Source organism: Rousettus aegyptiacus, unplaced genomic scaffold, assembly GCF_014176215.1.
Source record: "Rousettus aegyptiacus isolate mRouAeg1 unplaced genomic scaffold, mRouAeg1.p scaffold_m13_p_6, whole genome shotgun sequence".
Classification (NCBI taxonomy): Eukaryota; Metazoa; Chordata; class Mammalia; order Chiroptera; family Pteropodidae; genus Rousettus; species Rousettus aegyptiacus.
In genome coordinates, this window is record NW_023416309.1 from 40,891,023 (window position 1) to 40,903,742 (window position 12,720).

General features: G+C 47.0%; 1 protein-coding gene and 1 pseudogene across 9 annotated transcripts in view; one reads left to right on the plus strand and one right to left on the minus strand.

The window, feature by feature from the left end:
• The window catches only part of GBF1 (golgi brefeldin A resistant guanine nucleotide exchange factor 1), a 99,016-nt gene extending 92,520 nt beyond the window's left edge, over positions 1-6,496 (plus strand). For 3 of the 9 annotated variants that reach the window (XM_016154534.2, XM_016154537.2, XM_016154538.2), the window contains 11 exons: positions 828-1,053; positions 1,549-1,709; positions 1,844-2,090; positions 2,210-2,403; positions 3,259-3,409; positions 3,516-3,646; positions 3,850-3,951; positions 4,225-4,338; positions 4,487-4,667; positions 5,060-5,188; positions 5,657-6,490. In XM_016154534.2, coding sequence (XP_016010020.2) covers positions 828-1,053; positions 1,549-1,709; positions 1,844-2,090; positions 2,210-2,403; positions 3,259-3,409; positions 3,516-3,646; positions 3,850-3,951; positions 4,225-4,338; positions 4,487-4,667; positions 5,060-5,188; positions 5,657-5,937 — 1,917 coding nt within the window. In that variant the 3' untranslated portion in view covers positions 5,938-6,490. Of the gene's footprint in view, positions 1-827; positions 1,054-1,548; positions 1,710-1,843; positions 2,091-2,209; positions 2,416-3,258; positions 3,410-3,515; positions 3,647-3,849; positions 3,952-4,224; positions 4,339-4,486; positions 4,668-5,059; positions 5,189-5,656 lie in introns of all 9 variants that reach the window. The other 6 variants (XM_016154533.2, XM_036223682.1, XM_016154539.2 and 3 more) reach the window with 3 other exon arrangements.
• Positions 6,497-8,271: 1,775 nt separating this feature from the next.
• Positions 8,272-11,705, minus strand: LOC107515537 (annotated as a pseudogene).
• Between the last annotated feature and the right edge of the window lie 1,015 nt (positions 11,706-12,720).

Sequence of the window (12,720 nt, forward strand, 5' to 3'; positions counted from 1 at the left end):
CATTTACCCCAGGAAATGGAAGCCTACTCTTATAAACTATAGATGAATGTTTAAATAGATGCTTTATTTGTAATAGCCAAAAACTGAAATTGGCTCAGATGATTTTCAAGAGGTGAATAGTTAAACTGTGTTAAACTGTGGTACATACGTACCATGGAATACTATTTAGCAGTTAAAAGCAACAAACTATTGCTGCATACAACTTGGATGAATCTCCAAGGAATTATGGTATATGAAAAATGCTAATCCTTAAAAGGTTATATACTACATAATTTCATTTATATAAATTTTTGAAATGACATGGTTTGAGAAATTGTAGACAGATTCCCGGGGTTAGGGACGGGTCCAGGAAAGAGGCAGGTGTGGTTATAAAAGGGCAATGTGAGGGATCCTATAGTATTGGAACCATTTAGTGTCTTGACTAGTGGTGACTACAAACCCACACAGGTGATTAAACTGTGTAGAACTTCATACACACGTGAGTAGAAGTAAAACTGAGGAAATCCGAATAAGATCAGTGGAGTGTACCAATGTCAGTGTCCTGGTTATGATACTATACTATAATTTTGCATAATGTTACCATTGAAGTAAACTGGGCAAAGTGTATTAGGGCCTCGTTTTGTTACTATAATTACATATGAATCTATAATTATCTAAGAAGATGTTTAATTAAAAAAAAACAACAACACTGAATTAAAGAAAAGACCAGCAGCTGTACCCTAAGTTTGGTCCTAGCTAAACTGTCCTCACTGGCCTAAGGAGACTGGTGGGAAAGGAGACCAGCCAAGAAGTTGTGTGCCACTTACCACTCCTCACCCCCACCCCAGGTACTGCTCTCCCTTCGCATTTTGCTGCTAATGAAGCCCAGCGTGCTGTCCCGAGTCAGTCACCAGGTAGCCTTTGGACTCCATGAACTCCTTAAGACCAACGCAGCCAACATCCACTCCAGTGATGACTGGGCCACCCTCTTCACACTGCTGGAGTGCATTGGCTCAGGTGTGAAGCCTCCAGCTGCCCTCCAGGCCACAGCCAGGGCCGATGCACCTGATGCTGGTAAGCCCCTTCCCAAAGAGAAGTTATGACCCCAGGGGTTAAGACAGGAAAACAAAACAGGTTATTGCGTTCATCAAATTAATTACCCGTGGCTTCTGCCATCTGCTTCCAGAGCTTCCTGTGCCCACTGGCCTCTCTCTAGCACATCCGCAGGTTAAGCAGCATGAAGGCAAGTAGGCGGAGAAGGCTACGAAGCCAGGAGTACTACTGTCCTGAGGACTTTTTTCTCAGAAACTGTGTCCTCACTGCCACCTTCCTTCTGTGACAGCTGCTACTAGATGCCGTCAGGAGCCCAAATTAACCTGCTTCCCTATTTAGTCAAGAGAGAAGCTATCCAGACTGTTCTTCAGCCCTCTGGTGGCAAGGCTGAAACTAAGCTAGACTAAGAAAAAAGAGAGGCCAGGCTTCTGCACCTTCCTTCTGAGAGCTGAAATTATCCCTCTACCCAATGTCCCCATCCTCACCTTGACTCTGCCTTTATTCCTGCTGGCTCAGGGGCCCAGTCAGACAGTGAACTCCCATCCTACCATCAAAATGACGTGAGCCTGGACCGAGGGTACACTTCCGATTCAGAGGTTTACACTGACCACGGCAGGCCTGGCAAGATCCACCGATCAGCCACAGATGCTGATGTGGTCAACAGCGGTTGGTTAGTGGTGAGTGAGCATATGGGCAGTGGGTGAGTCTTCCCTCCTTGGCCTATGGGAAAGATTCCTCGTTCTCTTGAGAGGACATCTAGGGGAAGATCCCGGTCAAGCCTGGGTTCCCAGTGCTTCTGTGTACTTTACAGGTGGGGAAGGATGACATCGATAACTCCAAGCCAGGGTCTGGGCCCATCCGGCCAGGCCCTTCACCTCTGGTCAATCAGTACAGCCTAACAGTGGGGGTGGACCTCGGACCGCATGACACTAAATCCCTGCTTAAGTGTGTGGAATCGCTGTCTTTCATCGTGCGTGATGCTGCCCACATCACACCTGACAACTTTGAGCTCTGCGTCAAGACTCTCCGCATCTTTGTGGAGGCCAGTCTTAATGGCGGTAGGTCACCTGATGAGGGGGCAATGGGGGAGTAGCCATGTGAATATACAAGGGAGAGGGAGGCAAGGGTATCTGTGCCTTTGGATGTGGAAATATGACCTGAATCTGGCTCTGCTCAGGGTGGAAGTCCCAGGAGAAACGTGGTAAGAGTCACAAATATGACAGTAAAGGGAACCGCTTTAAGAAGAAATCCAAGGAGGGCTCAATGCTTCGGCGGCCTCGAACTTCCAGCCAACATGCCACTCGGGGTGGACATAGTGATGACGATGAGGATGAAGGCGTGCCTGCCAGCTACCATACGGTGTCTTTACAGGTCAGTCAGGACGTAAGTATGGCACCCTCTACTTCCTCTCCTCTCCCTGCACCTTACATTGGGAGCCTGGGCGGGGCCAGGGACAGCCAGGGCTGATAGGAAAGGCCCTCAGCCACCTCCACAATGTTTCCCTGTCCAAGACCACCTATAAGTCTTTGTTTGTTCAATTTTTAAATTAAGGTCTATTTTTTAAATACGTAATTATGCACATGGTACGAAATTCAATAGGTACAAAAGGGTAAACAGATAAAAGTAGGCCCATTCCATTCCTATCCCTAGTCATTAAGTTCCCCTCACCAGAGGCATCCACTGCCACCAATTTCTTGTCTATCCTTCCAGAGTTATTTTGCATCTATTCAAGGCATAGAAAGTTTAGTTTATGAGCAGACTGTATATCACTAAATAAATGGAGAATGAATTGCCTTAAGTAGACTACCTTAGAAAAATGATGAAAACACAAATTACTACATCTGGCTAGACACTATTGCCCATCAAAGCCTCTGAGCCTGAGGCATGCTCTCTCTTTTTATAATGAGATTAACATGATGAGTTTTTTTTTATCTATTAGGTATAAAAGAGAATTGAAAAGTATCTTTCTCATTATGTGATTCAGAATTATTAAATACCTATTCCATACTCCTCCTCAAGTCTCCTCTACTAGGAGTTATACCTAGTTTTGGGCAACACTGACCAAACTGGGCAACTAGCTCATGAAATCAAGGAAGGAGTGGTGAGAGGGATGGAGCATGGGGGATAGGTACTTGGGTTCCCTTGAGGACTCAGTCAGGGACAGTGCAGGATGGAGGGTTCATCAGACCTAATCCCACCCATGTCCTGCCCCTCCTGTGACCCCAGTTGCTAGACCTGATGCACACCCTGCACACGCGGGCAGCCTCTATCTACAGCTCATGGGCGGAGGAGCAGCGCCACTTGGAGACAGGTGGCCGGAAGATCGAAGCGGATTCACGCACCCTCTGGGCCCACTGCTGGTGCCCTTTACTGCAGGGTAAAGCTCCTGGGAGCAGGCAGGGCAGGGGCAGAGGTGGAGCTGGAACTCGGGAAGTACCAGGATCAGGATGCCTGAAGGGTCCTGAGCCTGTTCTCGCTCTCAGGCATTGCCTGCCTGTGCTGTGACGCCCGGCGCCAGGTGCGGATGCAGGCACTGACCTATCTGCAGAGAGCACTACTGGTACATGATCTGCAAAAGCTAGATGCCCTGGAATGGGAGTCCTGTTTTAATAAGGTAGGACTTCCCTCTCGTCTTAAGGTAAAGTTCAAATCCTTAAGACAAGGACAGCCAGGCAGCTTGAAGAGCCCCTAATGTCAATCCTTGGCTTGCATTATACCTTCCCTTCTGCTCTGTACCCATCCTCCCAGCCCCTGCCTTCCTTGGGGCAAGGCTGCCAACTGCCCCTTCTAGGGAGATGTTGGCTCTTTACCCACCAGGTGCTGTTTCCTCTACTGACCAAGCTCTTGGAGAATATCAGCCCTGCAGATGTGGGCGGGATGGAAGAGACCCGGATGAGGGCTTCCACACTGCTCTCTAAGGTACTGCTCACCACCCTCCACCCACCCATTTTCCCACTCATGCCTCTTCCCTAGAAGAGAAGCCAAGGATTCCGATATGACCTAGAGATGCAAGTGCTCAGGAACCCCAACTATAGAGTCTCAGTGGGAATTAAGGACCTGGGAGGATTCTGGAATTCAGAGGAATCTGATCCAAGATTCTCATGCAAGATAGGGCAGGCTTGCCTCCTAGCTTTGGAGAGGGATAGAAGGCACCTACCCTACCCTTGACTGAAAGGTTCTGGTGGGCCATAGGTCTTTCTGCAGCATCTGTCTCCACTGCTGTCGCTCTCTACCTTTGCGGCCCTCTGGCTGACCATCCTGGATTTCATGGACAAGTACATGCACGCAGGCTCCAGTGACTTACTGGTATGTTCTACCTCAGCCCGACTCCTGCTGCCTACTTCCCCTCCCACCTGCTGAGAAGACTTACTGTTTCCCTTTGATGTCTACGTCCTCCTTACCATGTTCTTCTGTACCCTTTTTCCTGTTCTCATGGTCCCGCTTCCACCTGCAGTCAGAGGCCATCCCAGAGTCTCTGAAGAACATGCTCCTGGTGATGGACACAGCAGAGATTTTCCACAGTGCAGATGCCCGAGGAGGCAGCCCCTCAGCCCTCTGGGAGATCACCTGGGAGCGCATTGACTGTTTTCTGCCCCACCTTCGAGATGAGCTCTTTAAGCAGACTGTCATCCAGGGTAGGGAGTTCAGCACAACTTCATCAGAAAGAATCTAGAGCGGCAGGCTCCATAGTGTAGCGGTTAGCAAGTCTGCTTTACAAGTAGAAGGTCCTGGGTTTGCGCCCCAGGTGGAGCCACAGACCCTACCCTGGATGCACCAGGCCCCGGGTGCACGCCGTGAGTGTGTGGGAGGAGATGCCCCACCTTTAGAGATCCAGTTCTTAGGGGGAAACGGCAACATCCATAGGTCAGGGGTAGACGTGGAGTAGGTGGGAATTAAAGAGGGGAAAAAAAGTCTGGAGCTAACTAGTTCCCTGTGCCTTAGGTGAATGGGAAGACTGGTGGGTAGTCAGGGCTCTGCTTAAAAGAAAGCACTAAATGCTGCCATCTGGATTCTCTGCCCTCCCCAGACCCCATTCCCGTGGAGCTTCATGCCCAGAAACCTCTGGCCTCAGCCCACCTGACTCCTGCTGCTGGAGACACCAGAACACCTGGCCATCCACCTCCCCCAGAGATGCCCTCTGAGCTGGGGGCCTATGGTGAGTCCCTCCGGGCCAGCCTGCTGAGTATTGAGCAGGAAGCAGGAGGCCTAAGAAGAGGCCCAGAGTAGCTTGGGACTGCTGCTGAGCTTGGGCAGTGAGCCAGGTGAAGGAGGGAACTAGAGAATCCTGTTTACCTGCTTATCATGTGGGAAATGGCAGGGCCAAATGGGCTATGATGAGCTAGCTGCTTAAGATTTTCAGGCTTGGGAGGAAAAGACTAGGTCAGGGACTTAGAGGATATGCAGAGGTTGCCCTTCAGGGAGTCTAGTAAAGACCAGACCAAAATTAACCGGAAGTGTAGCAAAGGAGGTAGAGGACAGAGATACGGTAGCTGGACATTGGAATGCATTTCAAGGGAGACGCTCACCTATATAGCCTGGGCTCAGGGAACGGGGAGGAATGGTGGTCAGTAAACCAGCTAAGGAGTGAGGGAGTCTGACTGCAGACACCTTGATCCCCCTGCAGACTTTGAGAAGCCTGACGACCCCCGACCTGCCAACAGCAGTTCCCTGGGATCACCAGCAGCGTCTAGCCCTAGCAGGCTGAGCCCTACCCCAGAAGGGCCTCCACCCCTGGTTCAGCCCCCACTGATCCTGCAGCCCTTGGCCTCCCCACTGCAGGTGGGCGTGCCACCCATGACTCTGCCCATCATCCTCAACCCTGCTCTCATTGAAGCCACCTCACCAGTGCCCCTCCTGGCCACACCCCGCCCCACAGACCCCATGCCCACCTCTGAGGTCAACTAAGGCAGGCCCCTCCGAGATCAGGACCAGTACTACCAGGCTGTTCCTGGTCCCCCCTTTCAGCTGTCCCAGGGGCCACAAACTCTTTAAGCCCAACCCAAGCTGCTGCTGCTGCTGCTACTTGGATGGGGACCTGAAAAAGAACTTTTATAGCCCTTCCTGGGGCCCACAATCAGGCTGCAGGACCTTCTTCCACCTCTGCCCTCCATTTTTGGAGGTGCAACCTGAGAGCATACTCAGGTAACACCTGCAGCCTGGCAGCTCTGGAGAGGCACCACTGTGTCCACCCTCGTGCCCCTCCCGCCTGTGGTCAGGCATTGAGAGCTAAGCTAACCACTCTGCACTTTGTTTCCCTCTCCAGTCCCCACTCTCATTATCCCTGGGCCACTTCCTCCAGTTCTTCCTCTTTTATTAGTTGGTCAATTTGGAAGGTTGATTGGCACTATGGAGGGTGGGCAGATGGGGCTAGACAGGGGGACTGCCCACAGGAGCATGTACATATGGAAAAACAGGACAACAGTGGACTTTTTATGATGTAATAAATGTCTTAGTACCAACATCATTGCTTTTCCCTCTGGTCTCCTTCTTGAGCTTATGAGTACCATGTTATTAGGATACCTAGGCTTTGGGCCTTGCGTGAGCAGAAGTGACATGGAGCCTACCAACAACAGTCTGGCCCATGTGGCCCCCAGGAGCAGCAGCAGCAGCACAAAGTGTACCCCTGTCACCAGGAATGTGCCAGGAGTTTGGGCAGTTGTCCTCTCCCCTAATTGTTCCAAGGGAGAAGACACCTGAGACAGCTCAGGAGGGAAACCAGAGCTGAGCTGTAGTTATTCAGAAGTCTTCTCTCAGATGCGCCTTATGGTCCAGGAGCACAAAGGAGCCCATGGGGCTTAGGGGAGCCATGTTACCCACAGCTGTGATTATGCATGTATCTGGGCACAGGGCTTTCATTTTGGCCCCAAGTTGAGAAGGGACAGTTTCTTCCACCGCACAGCCTCCATCCATCCTACTCACTGGAGCATGATTGGAGAACCCCTCCTCTTTGCCTTTTCATCAGTGTAAGACAGATGAGGGTATGCATGGGGCAGGCTATGTGGCCCCTGCAGGGCTGAGGTACTGTGGGTGGGATATAGAATACTACGTATTAAGCTTTCCCAAATGAAACATGTATGTCATCTTGGTTTCCTCTTCCATAATGGTCCCTTTTCCCTCTGGAGGGAGGGGAATGTAAGGAATGGTACTCTGTTGTACTACCACAGAGAGTTAGGGGCACTCACCCTCTTCATTTGGGCCCAGCTGGCTATGTGATCCTTCAGCACATGGGGCTTCCCTGTGCTCAGCACAACCATGTGGATGTTACTGGGAGTCTGGACCTCTGTAAGTGCCTCCCTTGGGTGTAGAAAAGGGCTTCTCAGAAATGGGAACAGACCGATGTGGGAAAATACTGACATGAGACCTGAAGCTCCTACACTAGTTTCTACCTCTTCCCTACCTTCTCCCCCAAGTAGTCCAGACCATGCCTGATTCCCACACTAACCGGAAGACTCCCCTGCCCCTGTCCCTGAAGAAATTACGAGTATGACTATACTCATAATCTGTACTTTATGAGCACAGAAAAGCCTGGATCTGCAGCCAGGAAAACACTAGGGCCCTTTGCTTGATAACAGCTATGATATCTCTTTACAAACCCCACAAGCTCTGCCTAGCAGCTACTGTGCATTTCCCTCTGGGAGAGATAAGGTTGGCTGCTGCAAGGAAGTCTGGAAAAACATCTTATGAACAAAGGGATATGACAAGTCTGTTCCTCAATTGGTCTGCAAATATTAGAAAATGAGCTACAGTGACCACAAACGGATCAACTCTGTACTGTATACCAAAGAGCAACATTTGTTGAAAGTCTTCTGTTAAAGAAAGATCAGCTGACATATGCATGACTTGTATTGTTGACAGTATTGTCTCAGAAGGTAAAGGATGCTGCAAGAGAAAATATTTAGGCCTTAATTCTGACCAACAAGGAAGAATAGCTTGGTGATTTAAAAGTCACACACACTCACACACACACACACACACACAACCTTGTGACCTTGTGGAAAAGTAATACAGTAATTCAGAGGGAAATGTTCTTAATGATGTTTCCTATAAGAACTCTAGGATAGCAGATTTCAACAAGTTCAGAGGAAGCTAGGGCCTGTAAGAGCACTCATGTTTGTCAGTGTCAAGTGCACTGCTCACACGACCTTGCAGAAGCATTTACTACTATTACAAATGAGGCAACAGCTTCAGAGAGGCCAAGTCCCTGGAAAGTTAGGGAGTTGGGACTCAACCCTAGGCCTGTCTTTCCTGTGACTCTTCAATTCAAAAGTGGTGGTATGGAAACCCTCCAAAACTACAGATTTGACTTAACCATGGAGTTACGTCCCGATAAACCCATCATAAATTGAAAATATCATAAATCAAAAATGTATTTAATACACCTAGCCTACCAAACATCATAGCTTAGTCTAGCCTAACTTAAACATGCTCAGAACACTTACATTAGCCTACAGTTGTGCAAAACCATCTAACACAATGAATACATGACAGTATCAGTTACCTTCCTGATCACGTAGCTGACTGGGAGCTAAAGCTCCCTGCCACTGCTCAGCATCACAAAAGAGTATCATATAGTAAGCATTTTCGCTAGCCTCGAGAAGATCACAATTGAAAGTTTCTACTGAATGCATGTCACTGTCACACTATCATAAAGTTGAAAAATCTTAGGTCAAACCATTGTAATACATTTTTTGTAGCTTTTCATGAGAAATAAAAGGTCGAGCATCTAAAGAAACAGGCTATTACCTACCTAATGAATAAAGCATTCACTAGGAAACTGGAAAGAGATACAACCAAGAATAAATGTGAGTTTCCTAAGCGCATAAGAATGATATCAGGAAGAATAAATTACTAGTTAAGTTTTAGAGGAGTCGAAAGTTATGCATGGATTTTTGACTGTGGGAACATTGGTGCCCCTAACTGCACATTGTCCAAAGGTTAACTATAGAATTAGCTACAATGGACACACATACCCCTAAAAAATGCTAGGAACAACAAAAAATGTGGCCATTCCAGCTCTCATGTATTTGCCTTTGCTAGGGCTCACTGCTGGGCAGACAAATGGCCTTGAGGAAACAGAACCCCTCAGCTCCTGGGCTTCAGTCAAGAAGTTTAGTTCAACAGTTTATCACCCTTTCCTTGAAATATTCTTCACTGGGTTTCTGAGTCACTAGCTTTTCTTGATTCTCTCCTGCTTCACTGGCCATGCCTTTTCAATTTCCATTATTTGCTTTTCCCCATCTCTACAGCCTCTGAACATTAGAATGCCCCTTTGTCCTCGATTCCTTTTTCTACATTCAGATTGCTAGGTAATGTTGTCCACTGTCAAAACTTTAAATACCATCCATTACACTGGCTCTGTGTCCAACTACCTGGATCATCTCCATTCACATGCTTCATAGGCTCTCAAACTTAACAAATTTAGAAGGAAAAATTCTTGATTACTCCCCTATAAATCTATTCCTCCCCTAGTCTGCCTCATATTACTAAAGGAAAACTCCATTTTTCCAAGTTCTTATGCCATACTGACCCCCACTTTTCTCACATCTTACATCCAGTTCCTCAGCAAGTCTTGTTGCTTCTATCTTTCAGATCTATCTAGAATGGGACTATTTCCCACCATCCTCACCAACTACTACCCAAGTCTAAGCCACTACTAGTCTACTGGTCTCCCGCCTACATTCTACTCCCATGATCTCTATCCTCTCCACACAGCAGCCAAAATGGATCTTTTAAAAATATGTCATAACAATTTCACTTCACTGCTCAAAACTGTCCCATGGCTTTCCATAGGAATAAAATTCTAATTTCTTACTTTATCCCACCTAACTTTGCTGTTCTTCAAATATGCCAAACACATTCTTATCAGACCTTTACACTGCTAATCCCTCCTGCTGGAAAGCTCTTCCCTCAGATATCTACGTAACTCACTCCCTCACTTTTTTTAAGTCACCGTTCAAATGTTATCAGAGAAGCCTCCTCTGCCTGCTACATACAAAACCCTTATCACTCTTTACCCCTTTACCTACTTTTTTTCCATCACACATCACCACTTGACACATTATACATCCCTTTGATTTTTATCTGCAAACATGGACATTGTCTCCTGGAGTACGTCTTCACTATTTATTGGTGAATGAATTAGAGTGGATTTATAGTGCCTCTGCTTTGGGCCAAGTGTAGCGCTAGGACTAGGTACAGCAACAGAGATAATTATTAGGTTGGAAACTGGTGGGACAAGCAATAAAGAGGTTTCCTAAGCCCAGATGGATGAGGCTATCGCAACTGACAATAAACTTTGACTCATTTAAAATTTCCAGGCAACATTGGGAATTGTTGGAGGTGACCGATGGGTGTAGGGGGGTTCATTATACTATTTTTCGCCACTCTTTATATGTTTGAAAATTTCTTTAATAAACGTTTTCCTTTTTTAATCTCTGGATAAATTATAGCTCAGAATCTTATGACTAAAATAGCTCAACCCTAGGAGTGCTTTTAGAGACTTGTGGAGACTGGAAAAATTCATGCCAATTTCAGCTAGTGGTTTATGAGGACTTTTTTTCAATACACAACTTTTATCGTATTTTTAAAATATCACAAATAAGTCTAAGGAATCATCTGATATCTTGGCATTTTTGTAGCTGGACAACTTAGACCTTATTCATCAACCTGCTGAACTGATTCTTTTTCAGAAACACCATCCAAAAATTTTTTGATATCCTTGTTTTGAACTGTTGTAGCTTGCTAAATCGAAGCAGCTAAATTTGATACAAGTTGAATGTCATTTCCTTCAAGAATTAACTCATATTTCTGGGCTTGAGATACTGAACAAGCAATGCCTGACCTCATTTGAACTGTGCAGATATATTTTTCACCTAAGAAATTTCAGATTTCAAAAAGAGAACCATTTCTCTGAATAACAACATTGTTGGGGAAGGGAGCATATACAGGTCTCATCTTGTAAAGAAAGCCCAGTGTAACACCCTTGATCATGTTCTGTACACAACTACAGACGGTACGAACAGTAACCAGTTCCTTTCTATTTCCCCACCATTTATCAACCTGGAGTGGAGCCTCTTCCTTTTCTTTCCAAGGAGACCGAGTCCTACATTGACGTGATTGAAGTTCTGCAGCAGGGTTCCTCTGGGGCCCTTCGTAATCATGTGTTCCTTCATAGTGATATCCACATCTTCTGGAATGTCTCAACAGACTGATTGCTAAGAACAATCTTTATCCTTGCAGTAGATGCAGCCTGTTAACATTTTAAAAGGACAATGATAATCGATGGTGACCAGGGCACATTTGCTAAGTTGAAGTATACCAAACTAACCTCCTTCTATTTTAATTTAACAGTTAGGGATCTAATTTATAGGGGAATGTAGTAGACACTATCCCTGGATTTCAGCAAATTGTTTGACGGTTTCTTATCATATTCCTTTGAGAAGCCCAAAGTAGGATGGAAAGTCCTGCTTTGTTTTATACAAATTTTAGGTGAAAGAGCTTCATCCTAGAGTTAACGAACTAGGTTTTAATTCTCCCTCTATCCCTTTCTGGCTGTATTACTTCACTTCTCTGAACCTCTAATTTCTTCATCGGTAAAGTAAGGTAATCTCCTAGGGTTGTTGGGGAAAGAACAAGAACTTATACTAAAGTACCTTAATATAGTACCTGGCCATTCAATTTGTGGGCAAAATGAGAAGTAACAGGAAATAGCCCAAATCAAGGACCATAATAGTCTCCCTTTATACAGAGCTAGTGCAGGCCTATAATTCCATTATTAAGAAGGTCAAGGGCAAGTTGCAGGAAAGATCTGAAACAACAGCCTGAGTTCCACCGTAAGCCCAAGGTAGGATAACTCCAGTAATGGAGATTACTCATGGCAACTCCTAAAGAGAAACCAAACAAGAGATGTCTAATCTCAGAATCAGTACTTTGTGAAATCCTGTATTGACCTAGCGGCCACTAGAAGTGTTAAAATGGACATTGGGAACTATATAAAGGGTGATTTCCTATGTGAGAGAAAGTTTGCACTATTAAGACTGTGGATGCCTTTTTAACTCCAAAACTCCAAAACTCCAAATCTCCAAATCTCCATGATGGATGAGCAAAACCTGAGTCTCCCAGATGAACACCTTATTTCCTTCTCCCAACGCAGAGCTCTTGAGCTCAGGTCTTAAAGTCTGGGCCGCTATGAACTGCCATTTATAGAATAAGTTTAAGGTCCAGATAGTCTCTTCCAGGAGAGAATGAGAGACTGAGAGAGGACGATTAGGGAGTCTCTTTGCGGTTCCGGAGAGGCCGCCAGATGGCGCCTTGGGACTGACAGCAAGATCAACTTCCTTCCTCTTCCCCTGACTCTTCCCGGCAGCGGGGCCCTGCTCTGGGCGGGGGACCAGAAGATGGTGCTCGTCAGCTTCCCCCTGGGGTTCCCCGGTTTCAGAGGTGGCCAAAGGTTAGGCTCAGCATGAGCCGAGTAGCAGCTGGCGCTGCCAACCGTCTAAGGCAGGCCTGGGTGAGTGAGGAGACCAGAGTCAGGGCCCCTCGGCCTGTTGGTGTTGCTCCGTCAGCGGATCCCGCCTAGGGCTGGTCCCTGGCCAGACCCCGCTCCTGACAGTCATCCCCACTCCGAACTCCCAGCGCTGCGCGAATATTTTCCCCGCTAAGGGGCGCGCCTCAGTCGCTTCCGATTGG